Source organism: Oncorhynchus tshawytscha, linkage group LG10, assembly GCF_018296145.1.
Source record: "Oncorhynchus tshawytscha isolate Ot180627B linkage group LG10, Otsh_v2.0, whole genome shotgun sequence".
In the NCBI taxonomy this organism is placed as follows: Eukaryota; Metazoa; Chordata; class Actinopteri; order Salmoniformes; family Salmonidae; genus Oncorhynchus; species Oncorhynchus tshawytscha.
Genome location: NC_056438.1, coordinates 58,688,935 through 58,704,675, shown reverse-complemented (window position 1 = coordinate 58,704,675; position 15,741 = coordinate 58,688,935). Strand labels below are relative to the sequence as shown.

Below are 15,741 nucleotides of genomic sequence, written 5' to 3'. Positions count from 1 at the left end.
AAACCACCAAAAACCCTGAAATTTCCATCCCTAACTATAACATTTTCCGGCAAGATAGAACTGCCAAAGGGGGCGGCGTTGCAATCTACTACAGAGATAGCCTGCAGAGTTCTATCTTACTATCCAAGTCTGGTCAAAAACAATTCAAGCTTCTACTTCAAAAAATTCACATTTCCAGAAACAAGTCCTTCACCGTTGCCGCTTGCTATAGACCACCCTCTGCCCCCAGCTGTGCCCTGGACACCATATGTGAATTGATTGCCCCCCATCTATCTTCTGAGCTTGTGCTGCTAGGTGACCTAAACTGGGACATGCTTAACACCCCGGCCATCCTACAATCTAAACTTGATGCCCTCAATCTCACACAAATTATCAATGAACCTGCAAGGTACAACCCCAAATCCATAAACACAGACACCCTCATAAATATCATCCTAACTAACTCTCCCTCCAAATACACCTCTGCTGTTTTCAACCAAGATCTCAGCGATCACTGCCTCATTGCCTGCATCCGTAATGGGTCTGGGGGTCAAACGACCACCGCTCATTACTGTCAACCGCTCCCTAAAACACATCTGCGAACAGGCCTTTCTAATTGACCTGGCCGGGGTACCCTGGAATGATATTGACCTCATCCCGTCAGTAGAGGATGTCTGGTTATTCTTTAAAAGTGCCTTCCTCACCATCTTAAATAAGCATGCTCCATTCAAAAAATGTAGAACTAGGAATAGATATAGCCCTTGGTTCACTCCAGACCTGCCTGCCCTTGACCAGCACAAAAACATCCTGTGGCGTTCTGCATTAGCATCGAATAGCCCCTGTGATATGCAGCTTTTTAGGGAAGTTAGGAACCAATATACACAGCCAGTTAGGAAAGCTAAGGCTAGCTTTTTCAAACAAAAATTTGCATCCTGTAGTACGAACTCAAAAAAGTTCTGGGACACTGTAAAGTCCATGGAAAATAAAAGCACCTCCTCCCAGCTGCCCACTGCACTGAGGCTAGGAAACACTGCCACTAACAGTAAATCCACAATAATTGAGAATTTCAATAAGCATTTTTCTACAGCTGGCCATGCTTTCCACCTGGCTACCCCTACCCCGATCATCAGCCCTGCGCTCCCCACAGCAACTCGCCCAAACCTCCCCAGCTTCTCCTTCACCCAAATCCAGATAGCTGATGATCTGAAAGAGCTGCAAAATCTGGACCCCTACAAATCAGCCGGGCTAGACAATCTGGACCCTCTCTTTCTAAAATTATCTGCCAACATTATTACAACCCCTATTACTAACATGTTCAACCTCTCTTTCGTATCGTCTGAGATTCCCATAGATTGGAAAGCTGCCGCGGTCATCCCCCTCTTCAAAGGGGGAGACACTCTAGACCCAACTGCTACAGACCTATATCTATTCTACCCTGCCTTTCTAAGGTCTTTGAAAGCCAAGTTAACAAACAGATTGCCGACCATTTCAAATCTAACCGTACCTTCTCCGCTATGCAATCTGGCATCAGAACTGGTCATGGGTGCACCTCAGCCTCGCTCAAGGTCCTAAATTATATCATAACCGCCATCGATAAGAGACAATACTGTGCAGCCGTATTCATCGACCTGGCTAAGGCTTTCGACTCTGTCAATTACAACACTCTTATTGGCAGACTCAACAGCCTTGGTTTCTCAAATGATTGCCTCGCTTGGTTCACCAACTACTTATCCGATAGATTTCAATATGTCAAATCGGAGGGCCTGTTGTCCGGACCTTTGGCAGTCTCTATGGGGGTGCCACAGGGTTCAATTCTCGGGCCGACTCGCTTCTCTGTATACATCAATGATGTCGCTCTCGCTGCTGGTGATTCTTTGATCTACCTCTACGCAGACGACACCATTCTGTATACCTCTGGCCCTTTGTTGGACACTGTTAACTAACCTCCAGATGAGCTTCAATGCCATACAACTCTCCTTCCGTGGCATCTAACTGCTCTTAAATGCAGGTAAAACTAAATGCATGCTCTTCAACCGATCGCTGCCCGCACCTGCCCGCCCGTCCAGCATAACTATTCTGGATGGTTCGGACTTAGAATATGTGGACAACTACAAATACCTAGGTGTCTGGTTAGACTGTAAACTCTCCTTCCAGACTCACATTAAACATCTCCAATCCAAAATTAAATCTAGAATCGGCTTCCTATTTCGCAACAAAGCATCCTTCACTCATGCTGCCAAACATACCCTCGTAAAACTGACTATCCTACCGATCCTCGACTTTGGCGATGTCATTTACAAAATAGCCTCCAACACTCTACTCAACAAATTGGATGCAGTCTATCACAGTGCCATCCGTTTTGTCACCATAGCCCCATATACTACCCACCACTGCGACCTGTATGATCTCGTTGGCTGGCCCTCGCGCCATACTCGTCGCCAAACCCACTGGCTCCAGGTCATCTATAAGTCTTTGCTTGGTAAAGCCACGCCTCATCTTAGCTCACTGGTCACCATAGCAGCATCCACCCGTAGCACGCGCACCAGCAGGTATATCTCACTGGTCACCCCCAAAGCCAATTCTTCCTTTGGCCGCCTCTCCTTCCAGTTCTCTGCTGCCAATGACTGGAACTAACTGCAAAAATCTCTGAAGCTGGAGACTCTTACCTCCCTCACTAGCTTTAAGCACCAGCAGTCAGAGCAGCTCACAGATCACTGCACCTGTACATAGCTCATCTGTAAATAGCCCATCCAATCTACCTCATCACAATACTGTATTTATATGTCGTATTATATGCTGTATTTATGTTGGCCAGGTCACAGTTGCAAATGAGAACTTTTTCTCAACTAGCCTACCTGGTTAGATAAAGGTGAAATAAAATTGGGAATCATAATTGGGAATCATACAAATCACCAACGTAGAAAATAAACTAGAACACTACATAGAAATAAATAAACTAGATCACCCCCAGTCACGCCCTGACCCACTTCACCATAGTGAAACAATGGCTCTCTATGGTCAAGGCATGACACATACATGTGATTCTGTTCATTTTGTTTAGATCTCATGAATATGTTGTTTCCTCCTCCTTACAGAGCGTGGCTCTACGGGACACCTAGACCTGACCGAGTTGATCGGAGTGCCACTCCCTCCCTCTGTCTCCTTCATCACCGGCTATGAGGGCTTCCCGGCCTACGGCTTCGGGCCTGACGCCAACATCGGACGTCTCACCAAGACCTTCATGCCCGATCCTTTCTTCAGGGACTTTGCCATCATTGTCACCATCAGGCCCAGCAGCAAACAGGGAGGGGTGCTGTTCGCCATCACTGATGCCCAGCAGAAGGTGGTGCAGCTGGGGTTGGCACTGACGCCCGTGGAGGACGAGACCCAGAGGATTCAGCTGTACTACACCGAGGGGGGCGAGGAGTCCTCACATAGCCAACAGGTGGCGTCCTTCAAGTTGCCTGATATGAGGAATAAGTGGACGCGCTTCACTCTGTCGGTGCAGGACCAGGAGGTACGCCTCTATATGGACTGTGATGACTTCCAAGCAGAGACCTTCCACAGGAGCAGCCGCCAGCTCAGCTTTGAACCCAGCTCGGGCATCTTCGTGGGCAATGCTGGAGGAACTGGCCTGGAGAAGTTTGTGGTAAGTAATGTCTACCACTTATTGGTCTTCTGTTTCATTTGACCATGTTGCAGTGTGTGTGTGTGTGTGTGTGTGTGTGTGTGTGTGTGTGTGTGTGTGTGTGTGTGTGTGTGTGTGTGTGTGTGTGTGTGTGTGTGTGTGTGTGTGTGTGTGTGTGTGTCTGCGCTGTGTAGTGTGAGTCCTACTGTTTGCCCAGTCTGTGTTAGCATGAACATTACTCCAATAACAAGATCGTCTGTGTAGAATTATTCTTAACAACTGTACTAAAAGCTCCACAGCTGGGAATTCTTCCAGCTGGCTGTGCACCACTTGTCTAGCATACAATATCCTATTCTAACAAGAATGTTTAGCTATATCATGTTTAGTGATTACTGTATGAATGTGCTCAGTCATGGATTATAGTCAGTTGATCACAGTTTTTCAGAATCAGCTCATATATGGTTGTATAACTCAGCTCCAAACATTCTGGTATTTGACAGCCATCGATAGGACACAGACCTGATTCAAGGCTAACGGGAGGTCTTGGCGGTCTGTCAGAGAGGAAGGGAGAGATATCAGTAAGCCTTGTTTAATAAACAGAACCACCTCTGCATGGTCAACTCAGCTCAGCTCAAGGCCTCACGTTAATGTATCCTGTGATCTCTGTTCCAGTCTTCTCTGAGAGGAGAGACTGAGGTTCACTCAAATCAAATAAATGTTATTGGTTATATACACATGCTTAGCAGGTGTTATTGCGAGTGTAGGGAAATGCTTGTGCTTCTAGTTCCGACAGTGCAGTAATATCTAACAAGTAATCTAACAATTCCACAACAACTCCCTAATGCACACAAATCTAAGTAAAGGGATGGAATAAGAATATATACATATAAATATATGGAAGAGCAATGGCAGAGCGTCATAGGCAAGATGCAATAGATGGTTTAAAATACAGTATATACATATGAGATGAGTAATTTAAGATATGTAAACATTATTAAAGTGGAATTATTAAAGTGACTAGTGATCCATTTATTAAACAGTGTCTTCCCCTTCTACCCCCACATTGACTGTCTTCCAGTGACGTTACAGAGAGTGAGACCATTGAGATATTTCATCTAGATTATCTATGGAGACAACTGTACGGCTGTTTCAATATAGTCAATGAAAATATTAATATCATACTTCAAGCCCAATAAGAGCAAAACTTCCCTTAAAGCCTGGCCACTTCAATATGGTCCAACAAACACTGATGATGGAGTGAAGGTGAATGGAACTTTATTCTCCAAATGAACCGTCCTGCAATGTTCTTTATTAGCATGCGGCTGTGCTTTAAGAGTGGTGCTGACGGTGGTGGTAGTGGTGTGTGTTTGGGAAAGTAGTTTCCATGGCGATGGCAGCAAAGTGGGTAGCTTTTCCTTTTGTTGTTGTGAGGCACTTTGGTGCCGGCCAGGGGCCTGAGAGGTCCAGGAGGGGTAAAGACAGTGTCAGTCAGTCAGAGCAGAGGGGCCAGAGAGGGAGGGAGGAGAGGGGGAAATAAGGTGGAGAGAGAGGGAAGAGGAGAGGAGTGGAAGCAGAGAGGTGGAGGGGGGTGAGAGGAGGTGGGAGAAGGGGGAGGGAGGGAGATGGAAGAGGAGAGAGGCAGAGAGAGGAGGAGGGAGATGGGTAGAGGGGTGAGTGAAAGGGGGAAAGAGATCCCACAGCCAACAGAACACAGTGGACTGTCTTGCTGGGAGATACAATACTGATGGGCCAAATGCCTTGCCAAGAGATGGCTCTCACCCTTCAAAACCAGCCTGGACAAAGCTCTGGGTTTTGTTCTGATGCAGCCTTCATTAGTTTCACTCGCTCCTTCTGTCTGTCTTTGTGTCTTTGGACTTGTGTTCTGCCTCTGTTTCTCTCTATCTCCTACAGTATGATTTTATGATTTCACGGTAAATGTGTTTCAGTCAGCAGTTTTCTGTACTCTGTATTTTACTGATCATAATCTGCTACTGTACGTGATGTTAATCTACTCATCCTGTCGGCTTCTAGTCCATGGGCCTTAGCCAATGTTTTTGTTGCCACACTCTTTCATGATCACTGGTATTCTCTATAATGTCCTCCAATGACGTCATCGTGTTGCACATTACACGCTTTAGGTTAATAAAGCGGAAGGTGGAAGGAATGCTTGTGACAATGACAGTTAATGAGTGTGTGCCCGGCCCGTCCCTGTCAAATACTGCTCACAGATTAAAATGTGTGTAACCATGTGTTGCTTGTAGAAAGGGCCTCTTGCCTCTAAATGTAAGCATTTTCTACCTGTATAGGAAAGCCTTCAGAATAAACGTTCCTGCTGTGTGACTCTTTTTGCTTCTCTCTCTGGTCTCAATTTAGCCAATTCAATTAGCTATATCAGCACAATAACTCCCTATTATACATCACTAAAGCATTATCCCGTCTCTCTTTCCCTCTGTACAGGGCTCTATCCAGCAGCTGGTGATCAAGCCGGACCCCAGGGCTGCAGAGGAGCAGTGTGAAGAGGATGATCCCTATGTGAGTGTCTACACCACAGCCTGTTCCATAGATATGTATTCATCCATAGCCTTGAGCTCCTGATATTCTAAAGGCCTTGCCAGCACAGATTCTTTAATACGTGTTAAGCTTCTGGCTCTCAAGACTAATTTATACATGACTTGACTCTGCATAGAGCATACTGGTGGCTCCCTCTTGTGTTTAAAATATGAAGTACTGTTTCTGGTTGATTGCTTCACTGGCTCTCACTCATATCACTCACTATGTAACAACATTTGCCTGTACAAAGCTGCCACTACTCTGGCACTCTGTGCCTAAATGATGGAATGAAGAGTTAGTTTCCTCTCGTGGTTAGTGAGAGAAATGCTACTTCTAGGTCACTGGTGTCGATCTCTTTTTATTTTATTTCACCTTTATTTAACCAGGTAAGCTAGTTGAGAACAAGTTCTCATTTAAAACTGCGACCTGGCCAAGAAAAAGCACAGCAGTTCGACACATACAACAACACAGAGTTACACATGGAATAAACAAACATAGTCAATAATACGGTAGACAAAAATAAAAATCTATATACAGTGAGTGCAAATGAGGTAAGGGAGGTAAGGCAATAAATAGGCCATGGTGGCGAAATAATTACAATTAGACACTGGAATGGTAGATGTGCAGAAGATGCATGTGCAAGTTGAGATACTGGGGTGCAAAGGAGCAAGATAAATAAATAAATAACAATATGCGAATGAGGTAGTTGAATGGGCTGTTTACAGATGGGCTATGTACAGGTGAAGTGATCTGTGAGCCGCTCTGACAGCTGGTGCTTAAAGCTAGTGAGGGAGAAATGGGTCTCCAGCTTCAGTGATTTTTGCAGTTCGTTCCAGTCATTGGCAGCAGAGAACTGGAAGAAGAGGCGGCCAAAGTAGGAATTGGCTTTGGGGGGGGACCAGTGAGATATACCTGCTTCTTCGAATAGAGATGTGTGGTAATGTCTCCTGTATTCCAGGCTTCTGGGGATGGGAGTGGGGATGACACATTGCATGACCGTGAAACAGATGACAAGTTGATGAAGAACATGGAACGAAAAAAGGAAACAGCACGGGTGAGTAAAAGTGGAAGGTGTGAGCACAGGGTGTAAGAGAGGAATGTGTTCGGTGAAACAGAATGTCAGCGGACGCTGCGTGAGCGTTGGTGAGACAAGGAACGTCCGCACAGCTAAGATTGGCTTGGGCACAAGGCACATTGTTGTCTGAGCAACACTCCCTGATAGACTTCATTGGACGTCTCTTACATGTAGCAGAACAGCTTTTCTGTTTCATCAGTTGAAATTTGTCCTGATACAAAACACAAGTATGTAAAAGTGAATACTGGGGGATATATTCAAGTAGGAAGATTCAGTACCTCCATCTCTACCCAGGTCTAGACACTGGCCTTTCATGTGTGTTATGGCTATGGGTAGCAGTGGTTGTTTATGTACCTAGTGAACACCCCTTTGTTGTTGTCCGTTTCTCTTCCTTTGCTGGATTGCTCCAGTTTCTGGCTGTGTGTATGCTACATTCACTTTCATCCTATCACTAGCTGTGTAACACACTGTACTTGTCATCTCACTCTGCCCCTAAATAAACACACAATCTGCCCTGACCCCAATTACTACAACTAAATATATTACATAAGCTGTCTGTTCTTATTTGAATCTTGTCCAGATGTTTTAATTAGCTAGATATTTCATGTGTTACTCCTCAATATTTCAAATAAATTGGACATTGTTTTATCAGTTTACTTACTGTTCATTCCTGCTTCTCTCCCTCTTTTTACAATATCTCCCTCCCTGATTTTCTTTCCCTCCAGCCAGAGGACATGCTAAGCGTGCCAGTGCGAGCTCCACCCACAGAGTCTCCAGAGTTGGAGCTAGATGAGTACACTGTTCACCTGACCCCCACAAACCAAGCCCATCAGGAGATGCTGCTCGAAGGTAGGGAAGGCAGGTTCACCATACTCTGATCTTAACCAATCATGTCATGACATTACAGGGCACTTTCAAATAACTTGATTGGCAAGCTTGATTTAACTCAACTGGTGACTATGTAAATTATTAGATTTTCCCTTTGCATTGATCAATCTTATTTGTCTCTCATTGGCTAATCTAGTTTTTTTTGTAAATGTTAACTTTATTTAACTAGACAAGTCAGTTAAGAACAAATTCTTATTTTCAATGACAGCCTAGGAACAGTGGGTTAACTGTGGCAGAACAACAGATTATTACCTTGTCAGCTCAGGATTCGATCTTGCAACCTTTCAGTTACTAGTCCAACGCTCTAACCACTGGGCTACCTGCCGCCCTCAAATATCCCTCAATGGTTAGCATTAATTGAAGCATCATTGGTGAATCCTATTGGTGTTGCTTTTTCCTCTCAGGATCCCACCAAACAGAGGAGCCAGGGGAGAGGTCAGGGGATGTAAGTAATAGCTAAGATTATTACACGTAATGTGCCTCAAACACTGATCTGCTTTAAATGCTTAAGTTATTCAGTATTTAATAGATTTTACACAATGTTCTCCTGCTGATCCTCAGGGCAGGCCTCTTAGCTACGGACAGAAAGGAGAGCAAGGAGAGCCTGGGCCTATGGGTCCTGCTGGCCCCCGTGGCCCCCCTGGCCCTTCCACTCCCTCTGAGGATAGGTCTGGACACGGCCAGCCAGGACCAAGGGGCCCTCAGGGGCCTTCAGGGGCCCCTGGGGTGCCAGGGAAGGACGGACAGCCTGTAAGCTTTACCTCATTATAATCTCCCATTACTCTGTGATACTAGTACATGTTTGATTATGTTTTCTATTATCTTCACTTGATAAGATTGAACAGATACATCTAAGGACTGTTCTCATTTCAGGGAAGCAAGGGTGAAGATGGAGACCCAGTGAGTACATCTGGTCTTGTGTCAAATGTGTATGGTTGTTATGTTATTATAGAAATACTGTATGTCTTTAAATATGACCTATGTTAATCCCCACAGGGACAAAGAGGACCTCATGGATTCCCAGGGTTGGCAGGAGAGGTTGGAGTCAAAGGAGATAAGGTACAATAATTACAAGTAAAAAAAAATATATATATATATTTGTGTATGAGATAGGCAGTTAGTCTTACCATGTGTTCTCTTCTGTACAGGGGGACACAGGAGTAGGCTTACCGGGGCCTCCAGGCCCTCCCGGACCACTCAAATCTCACAGTGTACCGGTGGGTGTCAGTGTAACATCCTGGAAACATTGGATTGAACTGGGGATCAAATGGGGATTTGTGTTTAATTGCCTGTTTTCCTTTGAATTGCAGTATGGAGAGGATGCACTCGGCTCTGGCTTTGGGGACCTTGACGATACAGAATTTATCAGAGTAAGAACATTCTTCTAATCTGTCATTCTGCTGTCAGTCTATCTTGTGAGCGGACCAAGTCATTTGGTGTCACTCTAAAGCGGAAAGGTGGAATAAACGAGTCAGGAGTAGGTTTTCTTGATTGAACACAGTTCTCTATCAATACAAACACTCCAACACAATCAATGAGAGTCTCCCAAGGAACACCATACACATTCTTCTTTAGATGACACAGGAACACAAGAGACGATTATCTTTCAATTATAACAACAATCACAGATTTGTCACCGTCTTAATGGCTCTTCTTGGATAGCTCCCCTCTCTTGGTAGCCATTCTAGATAGTTTATCTTCTTCCCCTTTCCTGCTGGTTCCCTCCTCTCTCTTATAGGGGAAAGAGAATATGTCATTAGTACTGTCAGCTGTGCTTAATTGCTTCTGGTTACCTTGTCTCACATGCCTTGTTGGGATACTATCAGTGAGCTCAGCCTGCCCTCTGGTGGTCCTTCCACAATCTGTTATGTTTTTTCTGTCTAATAAAACGTCTCTAGGATGAGTATTTGAGCCTCGTATTACCAGCCTGATCTCGCAAGCTCTCATAAATATGTTTCACTACATGGAATCACATATTTATATAAACTTGCGATATCAGGCTGGTAGTAAGAGGCTAAGCATATTCACCTCTCTGTGTTAAATGTGTGCTATGGCATCCCATATCCAGCAGGTAGGGGTGTTTCATCTGTTCACATAGAGTTGAGACCACTCCACTATAGTGATGTGATGATTTTACAGTGAGGTGTCCTCTCTCTCCTAGGGTTCCCCTGGTCCTCCCGGCCCTCCAGGTCAACCTGGCCCGCCTGGTCCCACCCGTTTCTTCGAAGCCTCCGAGGGCTTATTCCCTGGACAACCAGGTTCTCCAGGGCCACCTGGCAGAGACGGCCTTGTTGGGAAACCTGGACCACCGGTGAGATCTCTCTCTGTCCCACGTTATCCTTATTAAGATCCATTATGGATGGTTCCCCGTTTCCACCGGTTACCAACTGTTGATGTTCCCACTTTTGTTTTGTATTGTAAATGTTATTTTATAGTCTATATGTGTATGCATGCATTGTAGCTGACAGTGGTTTCTTCTCTACTCTGTGTTGTTATTGACCTGGCTGTCCCTGGCCTTTATATTTTCAGGTGATTGAGGATTGGTTTAGTGGTTCTGGCTCGGGCTCTGAGTTTGGCTCAGGGTTGTTCGGCTCTGGGCTTGGTTCTGGCGAGGTATTGCCCTGGTTCCGTTACTGAACCAGTAGGCTTGAAAAGGAAGACTGTACTCTCCAACCATGTTTTCTAACAGCCTGGCCCATTTAACTTACTGTGTGTGTGTGTGTGTGTGTGTGTGTGTGTGTGTGTGTGTGTGTGTGTGTGTGTGTGTGTGTGTGTGTGTGTGTGTGTGTGTGTGTGTGTGTGTGTGTGTGTGTGTGTGCTTATTGGCTTTTGCTTATAGTTGTTTACCCATCTATGAAACCATCAGGGCTCTATGCTCATCCCCCATCCTCTCATTAAATGAGAAACAACCCAGGTTTGACTTTAACTGCCTTGATGGACATTGAGCTTGAGCTACAGTATGTGTTTCATACATCAAACATGGTCCAGCTACATTGGAGAGAACCTTCCTTTTTATATACGTTTGTTGCCTGCCTGCTTTCACTAACTGTATTGATGGAGCTTGCACTTTTATTTTTTACAGTCGATGAGCCATGTTGTTCCTTCAGGAATGGCAAAGGAAAAATGGTGGCACTGGCTGGCTAAGATTTATTAAACATTTTCTTCAACCTATTGAGAAAGTAGAATATCATATTTTATGATGAAAAGTAACTAATTCTGTTGGATTAAAGTAATTGAAAAAATAATCTCATCATGAATAATTACGAGAAACCTTTTAAATGACTTGGAAGTTATCTTTGCAATGGTACATATGGTAGCTACTATGACACTAAGAAAAGCAAGACAGTCTTGGTCATGGTTGACTAGTTACTTGTGTGACCTTTATGTGCAGGAGATTCAGAGAGCGACGGTTGTGACATCACATCTCTCTGCTGTTGATTTCAGGGTCCTACTGGTCTGGATGGGGATGCTGGACTGACAGGGCCTACAGGTCTGAAGGTAAGATGACAGTAACTCAGGAGGCTATTGTTTGTATTTTACAAGGGAAATTAGCTGGCTAGATCCCATACTACCATGTCCATTGCAAATGCTTACTCAAACCTATCTATTTTCCTCACATAGGGTGAACAAGGACTAGCTGGACCAAACGGACCAATGGTATTTTAACCATCTGACAACTCAGTTATCAATTAAAAAATGCATAAATCAACCAATGAGAGCTTTGTTCCTAATCATGCTGTTGACATGCAGAAGCATCTACTTTAGGTGTTGTCATTTTAAGTCAAACTATACTTTGTTCTTCATAGTCAGTTAAATGGGTCTGTTCTTCCTCGCAGGGTGTATCAGGTGACCCAGGGCTGACAGGAGCTACAGGACCGAGGGGACCAGAGGGGAAGACAGGCGACCCTGGACCGAGGGGGCTGCCTGGCCCCCCCGGACCCCCAGGAGGAAGATTTTTTGTTGAGGTGCTGCTTTGTTGATTTTACTGTTGAGTCAGTTTCCCATCATACTGTTGTCTTGTTTTGTCTCTATTGATTCTGAATGCAATAATGTTGTGTGTTGGTGCTTGCAGGATGTGGAGGGGTCTGGGAAGAATGACATGGTCCTTGGCACAGAACTCAAAGGCCCTCAGGTGATTGAGATTGGTATATGTGTGTGTCTCCTGTAGTTTTGAAGTCCTTTTACATTGTATTTCACCTTGAGATCCATGGGAATAACTGTTGTTATCTACTCTCTTCTGTAGGGACCTCCTGGTCTCCCTGGCCCTGCAGGACCAAAGGTAGGATTACAAACAAGGAAAATAACTAGGCTGTGGAAAAACTAGGTTCACATGGAAATCTGATCAGTTGTATATCCTGTCTGTTTTCTACAGGGTGAAGATGGGAAGGATGGGGCTTCTGGGTTGTCAGTGAAGGTTGGTTGCATCTCTCTTACACCACCTTCTACAATATTATTATTGGACATCGGTGGATGTGTCTTCACCTTTGTTCTGTCTCTTTTCAGGGTGAGCCTGGTGCTTCTGGACCTGAGGGACTCCAAGGGCTAGCTGGGTTACCAGGCGCCAGGGTCAGTATTGAACCAGAAAGTATAGCATCATCTGCAGTAACCATGAATTTAAAGTTTGTAGCTAGCTAAACCTCAACTACTACCTGGCTAATATTTTTACCTGTGTTGTGTGTTCTTGTCTCTGCAGGGATTGAAAGGAGACAAAGGTGATCCAGGACCAAAGGTATGTTAGTGTTAGACAGCAGAACGACTCCAAACTAACCCTGATGTGGGCTGTTCTTCTGTTCATCATATGTTCATCATATAATACTTGTGGTTGTATCAAAGCCTGTTACAGCATTATAGACCATCTTTGGTTGTGTCATTCAAATGGCTTGTTGAGTTCATGGGGGTTCTTTGTCCTAACTCTCCTGTGTGCGGTGTCTTACAGGGGGAGTGTGGTCCTGATGGACACAATGTACCTGGTCCTCCTGGTCCTCCCGGCCCTCCGGGACCAATTATCAATCTGCAGGATGTACGTCCACCCCACACACCTCTCATCCCCTGTCTGAGTGCTGTTTCACAAATCACACACATACATTGAACAGGAATAGAGCTGTTGTGGTTTATTAAGGGTTATTAAACTTTATGAGCATTCATAACAGGAAGTAACTTGAGTTGTCTGTCACCATCCACATGGTTTTCATATATTCATAGTTTGTACAGTATGTAAAGCTTACAGCTAGTATAGCTACATTAGATTTGCTACTGTAATCAATATGTCATATGTTTATCCTCAGTCCCTCCTGAACAATACAGAGAGCATGTTTAACATCACTGAGATACGTGGGCCCCCTGGCCCAATGGTGAGTAGCACAATGTTAATTTGATGTATTTCTGAAACTCGCCCATTATATTTAAATGGCAATATCCATTATGCTTTACATTAAATAGTCTGGATGCTGGAGCATGGCACATATCAATATGCCTCAGGGCAGTTTGCATTTATTGCTATTTCATGCATGGGCAATGATGCTAATTATTCATTCACATCTGTCATGTGTGAAGCCAGAATGGCCTGTTTTCAATTGCCATGCCTATTTACTAGAGATACTCAGCTAAGGGTCAACCTAACCACCCAAACAACCATAATGCAAACTTGATCCATAATACAGGCTACTTATACAATGCATACGCTTCGCCTACTTACATAATGCACACACATACACTTAACTATGATGTTATCAGTTTTAAAATCTTGTTCTTACATTACAGCCTTGGAAATGTTTCTGCTGTATTTTGTGAGATGGATGCTATCATGCTAGCATATTCTGCAAAGACGCTGCATGCTACTTTATTATTGCATGTGATTGACAGCTATGCTGACCCAGTCCTGCTACCTGCCTGTGTGTGTTTTGTTGCATGTCACAGGGCCCTGAAGGCGAGCCTGGCAGAGCAGGATTCCCTGTAAGAGCCACTCCATACTTCATATGTGATTACTGGGTTGTTCCACGAAAAGAGTGCCCTTTCTTTGATATTTTAAGTAGAAATTGTGCACTAATATTGAATTTTAAAAGTCTGTGCTGTTTAATATAGACCACATGGAGAATTCAATAAATCAGTTTTTTTCATATGAATAAAGTCTTGCTGAAGTGCCAATATTCAGCATTTTGACATGTCCCTCCATCAACCCTGTGTCACTTCTAGGAAGATTATAACCCACTTAATCCCAAAATGTCTCCAAGTTTCACCCGCATTGTAAAACCCTAGTTATTTTGTTGCTTTGACAAAGTCATTTCTGATGATTATTATTTATTTGATGTGACAAGTGATTCATTTACAGTACGTCTGTCCCTCAAGGTCAAAGCTGTTACTTGAACTGAACTCGTAATATGGTGAAACTGTTTGTTTTTTTCAAAAGAAACATTGAACATTAATATTCAAATCATAGAGTAAAAGCAGGTGAGCTGGTTCTACTATTTTTGGCAATTTTCTGGTGTTTTGTGGTGGAAAACTGAGTTTGTTGAACATAACATGTCAACCCTGTTACCCACAGATAGACAGGCCAGAAATGATTTAACAATTTTATTTCTTGGGTGAAGCTTGCATTCAATTGCCAATCCCTGCTGCACAAAACAAGCTTCCATTCTCCCTGTCACAACGCGATTTATGGCTGATTTAAGAAGAAATCGTCAACGGTCAACCCCGTTACTTTATTTTTTATTGACCTCTTAAGATGGGAAAACATGTTTTTTATGAAGTTAGACATGTGGTCTTTATGACAGAATGTTCAAATTAGGTGAAATCAAAAAAAGAATTTGACTAAGGTACACTTCTCAAAGGGCACCGAATTAGTGGAACGACCCAACCCCATATATAACATTCAGGGTGGATTGTATATTTATGTACTACTGTAAATACCATGCTGATTTAATTTTGTCTTTGCTGCCATGGGAAGGAATTGGGTAGGTTCCTTATCATAATGATAAGAGTCTGTAGTTCTGAATATAACATATATTTTGACTCACCCACTATAAGTAAATATGCTCTAATATGCTTATCTTCTCTGTCCATAATTATTATTGTGGTCTTTGCCCAGGGCCCAAGAGGACCAAAGGGTGACAGTGGGCTTCCTGGTTTTCAAGGTCCACCAGGAATGAAGGTAAGGATCAGAAGCTCTGTTAATGTTTACTGTCCCTCCATGCCAGATAAGTACTACTTCATGGATCTTACATCAGATAGGACTTTAACAACCTAACCAAGACCTGATGATCATGTCTATGTGTCTGCTATGTCTTTCCTCCTCATAGGGTGCGAAAGGGGAAGCTGGTGTCACTATCGCTGCCGATGGAACTGCGTTGACAAGTGTCAGGGGGCCTCGGGGACCAAAAGGAATCAAGGTGACTCCTCTCTCTACCTCTAGGGTTAAAGGTCACTGTATGGTAGTGGTTTTCTGATGAATAGGTGCTCTGACCATGTCGGTGTGCTTTTCACAGGGTGAGCGTGGCTTCCCTGGAGCTTATGGTGTCATGGTAAGTCAATGATGCCTTGTAGAAGCATAAAATAATGCTCTATAGAAATGTACACTTGTATTTGTTATACATATTGGTATCTGTAACAACTGTAAACGTCTACT

General features: G+C 43.9%; 1 protein-coding gene across 5 annotated transcripts in view; it reads left to right on the top strand.

Moving 5' to 3' along the window:
- The window catches only part of LOC112260532 (collagen alpha-1(XVIII) chain), a 45,946-nt gene that overhangs the window by 21,433 nt on the left and 8,772 nt on the right, over window positions 1-15,741 (top strand). For 3 of the 5 annotated variants that reach the window (XM_024435714.2, XM_024435712.2, XM_024435710.2), the window contains 26 exons: window positions 3,075-3,628; window positions 6,065-6,139; window positions 7,116-7,211; window positions 7,958-8,081; window positions 8,525-8,565; window positions 8,682-8,870; window positions 8,994-9,020; window positions 9,117-9,179; window positions 9,269-9,337; window positions 9,431-9,490; window positions 10,282-10,431; window positions 10,650-10,733; window positions 11,565-11,618; window positions 11,742-11,777; window positions 11,957-12,085; window positions 12,193-12,252; window positions 12,364-12,399; window positions 12,493-12,534; window positions 12,624-12,686; window positions 12,814-12,849; window positions 13,057-13,140; window positions 13,406-13,471; window positions 14,037-14,072; window positions 15,205-15,267; window positions 15,416-15,505; window positions 15,602-15,637. In XM_024435714.2, coding sequence (XP_024291482.1) covers window positions 3,075-3,628; window positions 6,065-6,139; window positions 7,116-7,211; window positions 7,958-8,081; window positions 8,525-8,565; window positions 8,682-8,870; window positions 8,994-9,020; window positions 9,117-9,179; window positions 9,269-9,337; window positions 9,431-9,490; window positions 10,282-10,431; window positions 10,650-10,733; window positions 11,565-11,618; window positions 11,742-11,777; window positions 11,957-12,085; window positions 12,193-12,252; window positions 12,364-12,399; window positions 12,493-12,534; window positions 12,624-12,686; window positions 12,814-12,849; window positions 13,057-13,140; window positions 13,406-13,471; window positions 14,037-14,072; window positions 15,205-15,267; window positions 15,416-15,505; window positions 15,602-15,637 — 2,363 coding nt within the window. The remainder of the gene's footprint in view (window positions 1-3,074; window positions 3,629-6,064; window positions 6,140-7,115; window positions 7,212-7,957; window positions 8,082-8,524; window positions 8,566-8,681; window positions 8,871-8,993; window positions 9,021-9,116; window positions 9,180-9,268; window positions 9,338-9,430; window positions 9,491-10,281; window positions 10,432-10,649; window positions 10,734-11,564; window positions 11,619-11,741; window positions 11,778-11,956; window positions 12,086-12,192; window positions 12,253-12,363; window positions 12,400-12,492; window positions 12,535-12,623; window positions 12,687-12,813; window positions 12,850-13,056; window positions 13,141-13,405; window positions 13,472-14,036; window positions 14,073-15,204; window positions 15,268-15,415; window positions 15,506-15,601; window positions 15,638-15,741) is intronic. The other 2 variants (XM_024435711.2, XM_024435713.2) reach the window with 2 other exon arrangements.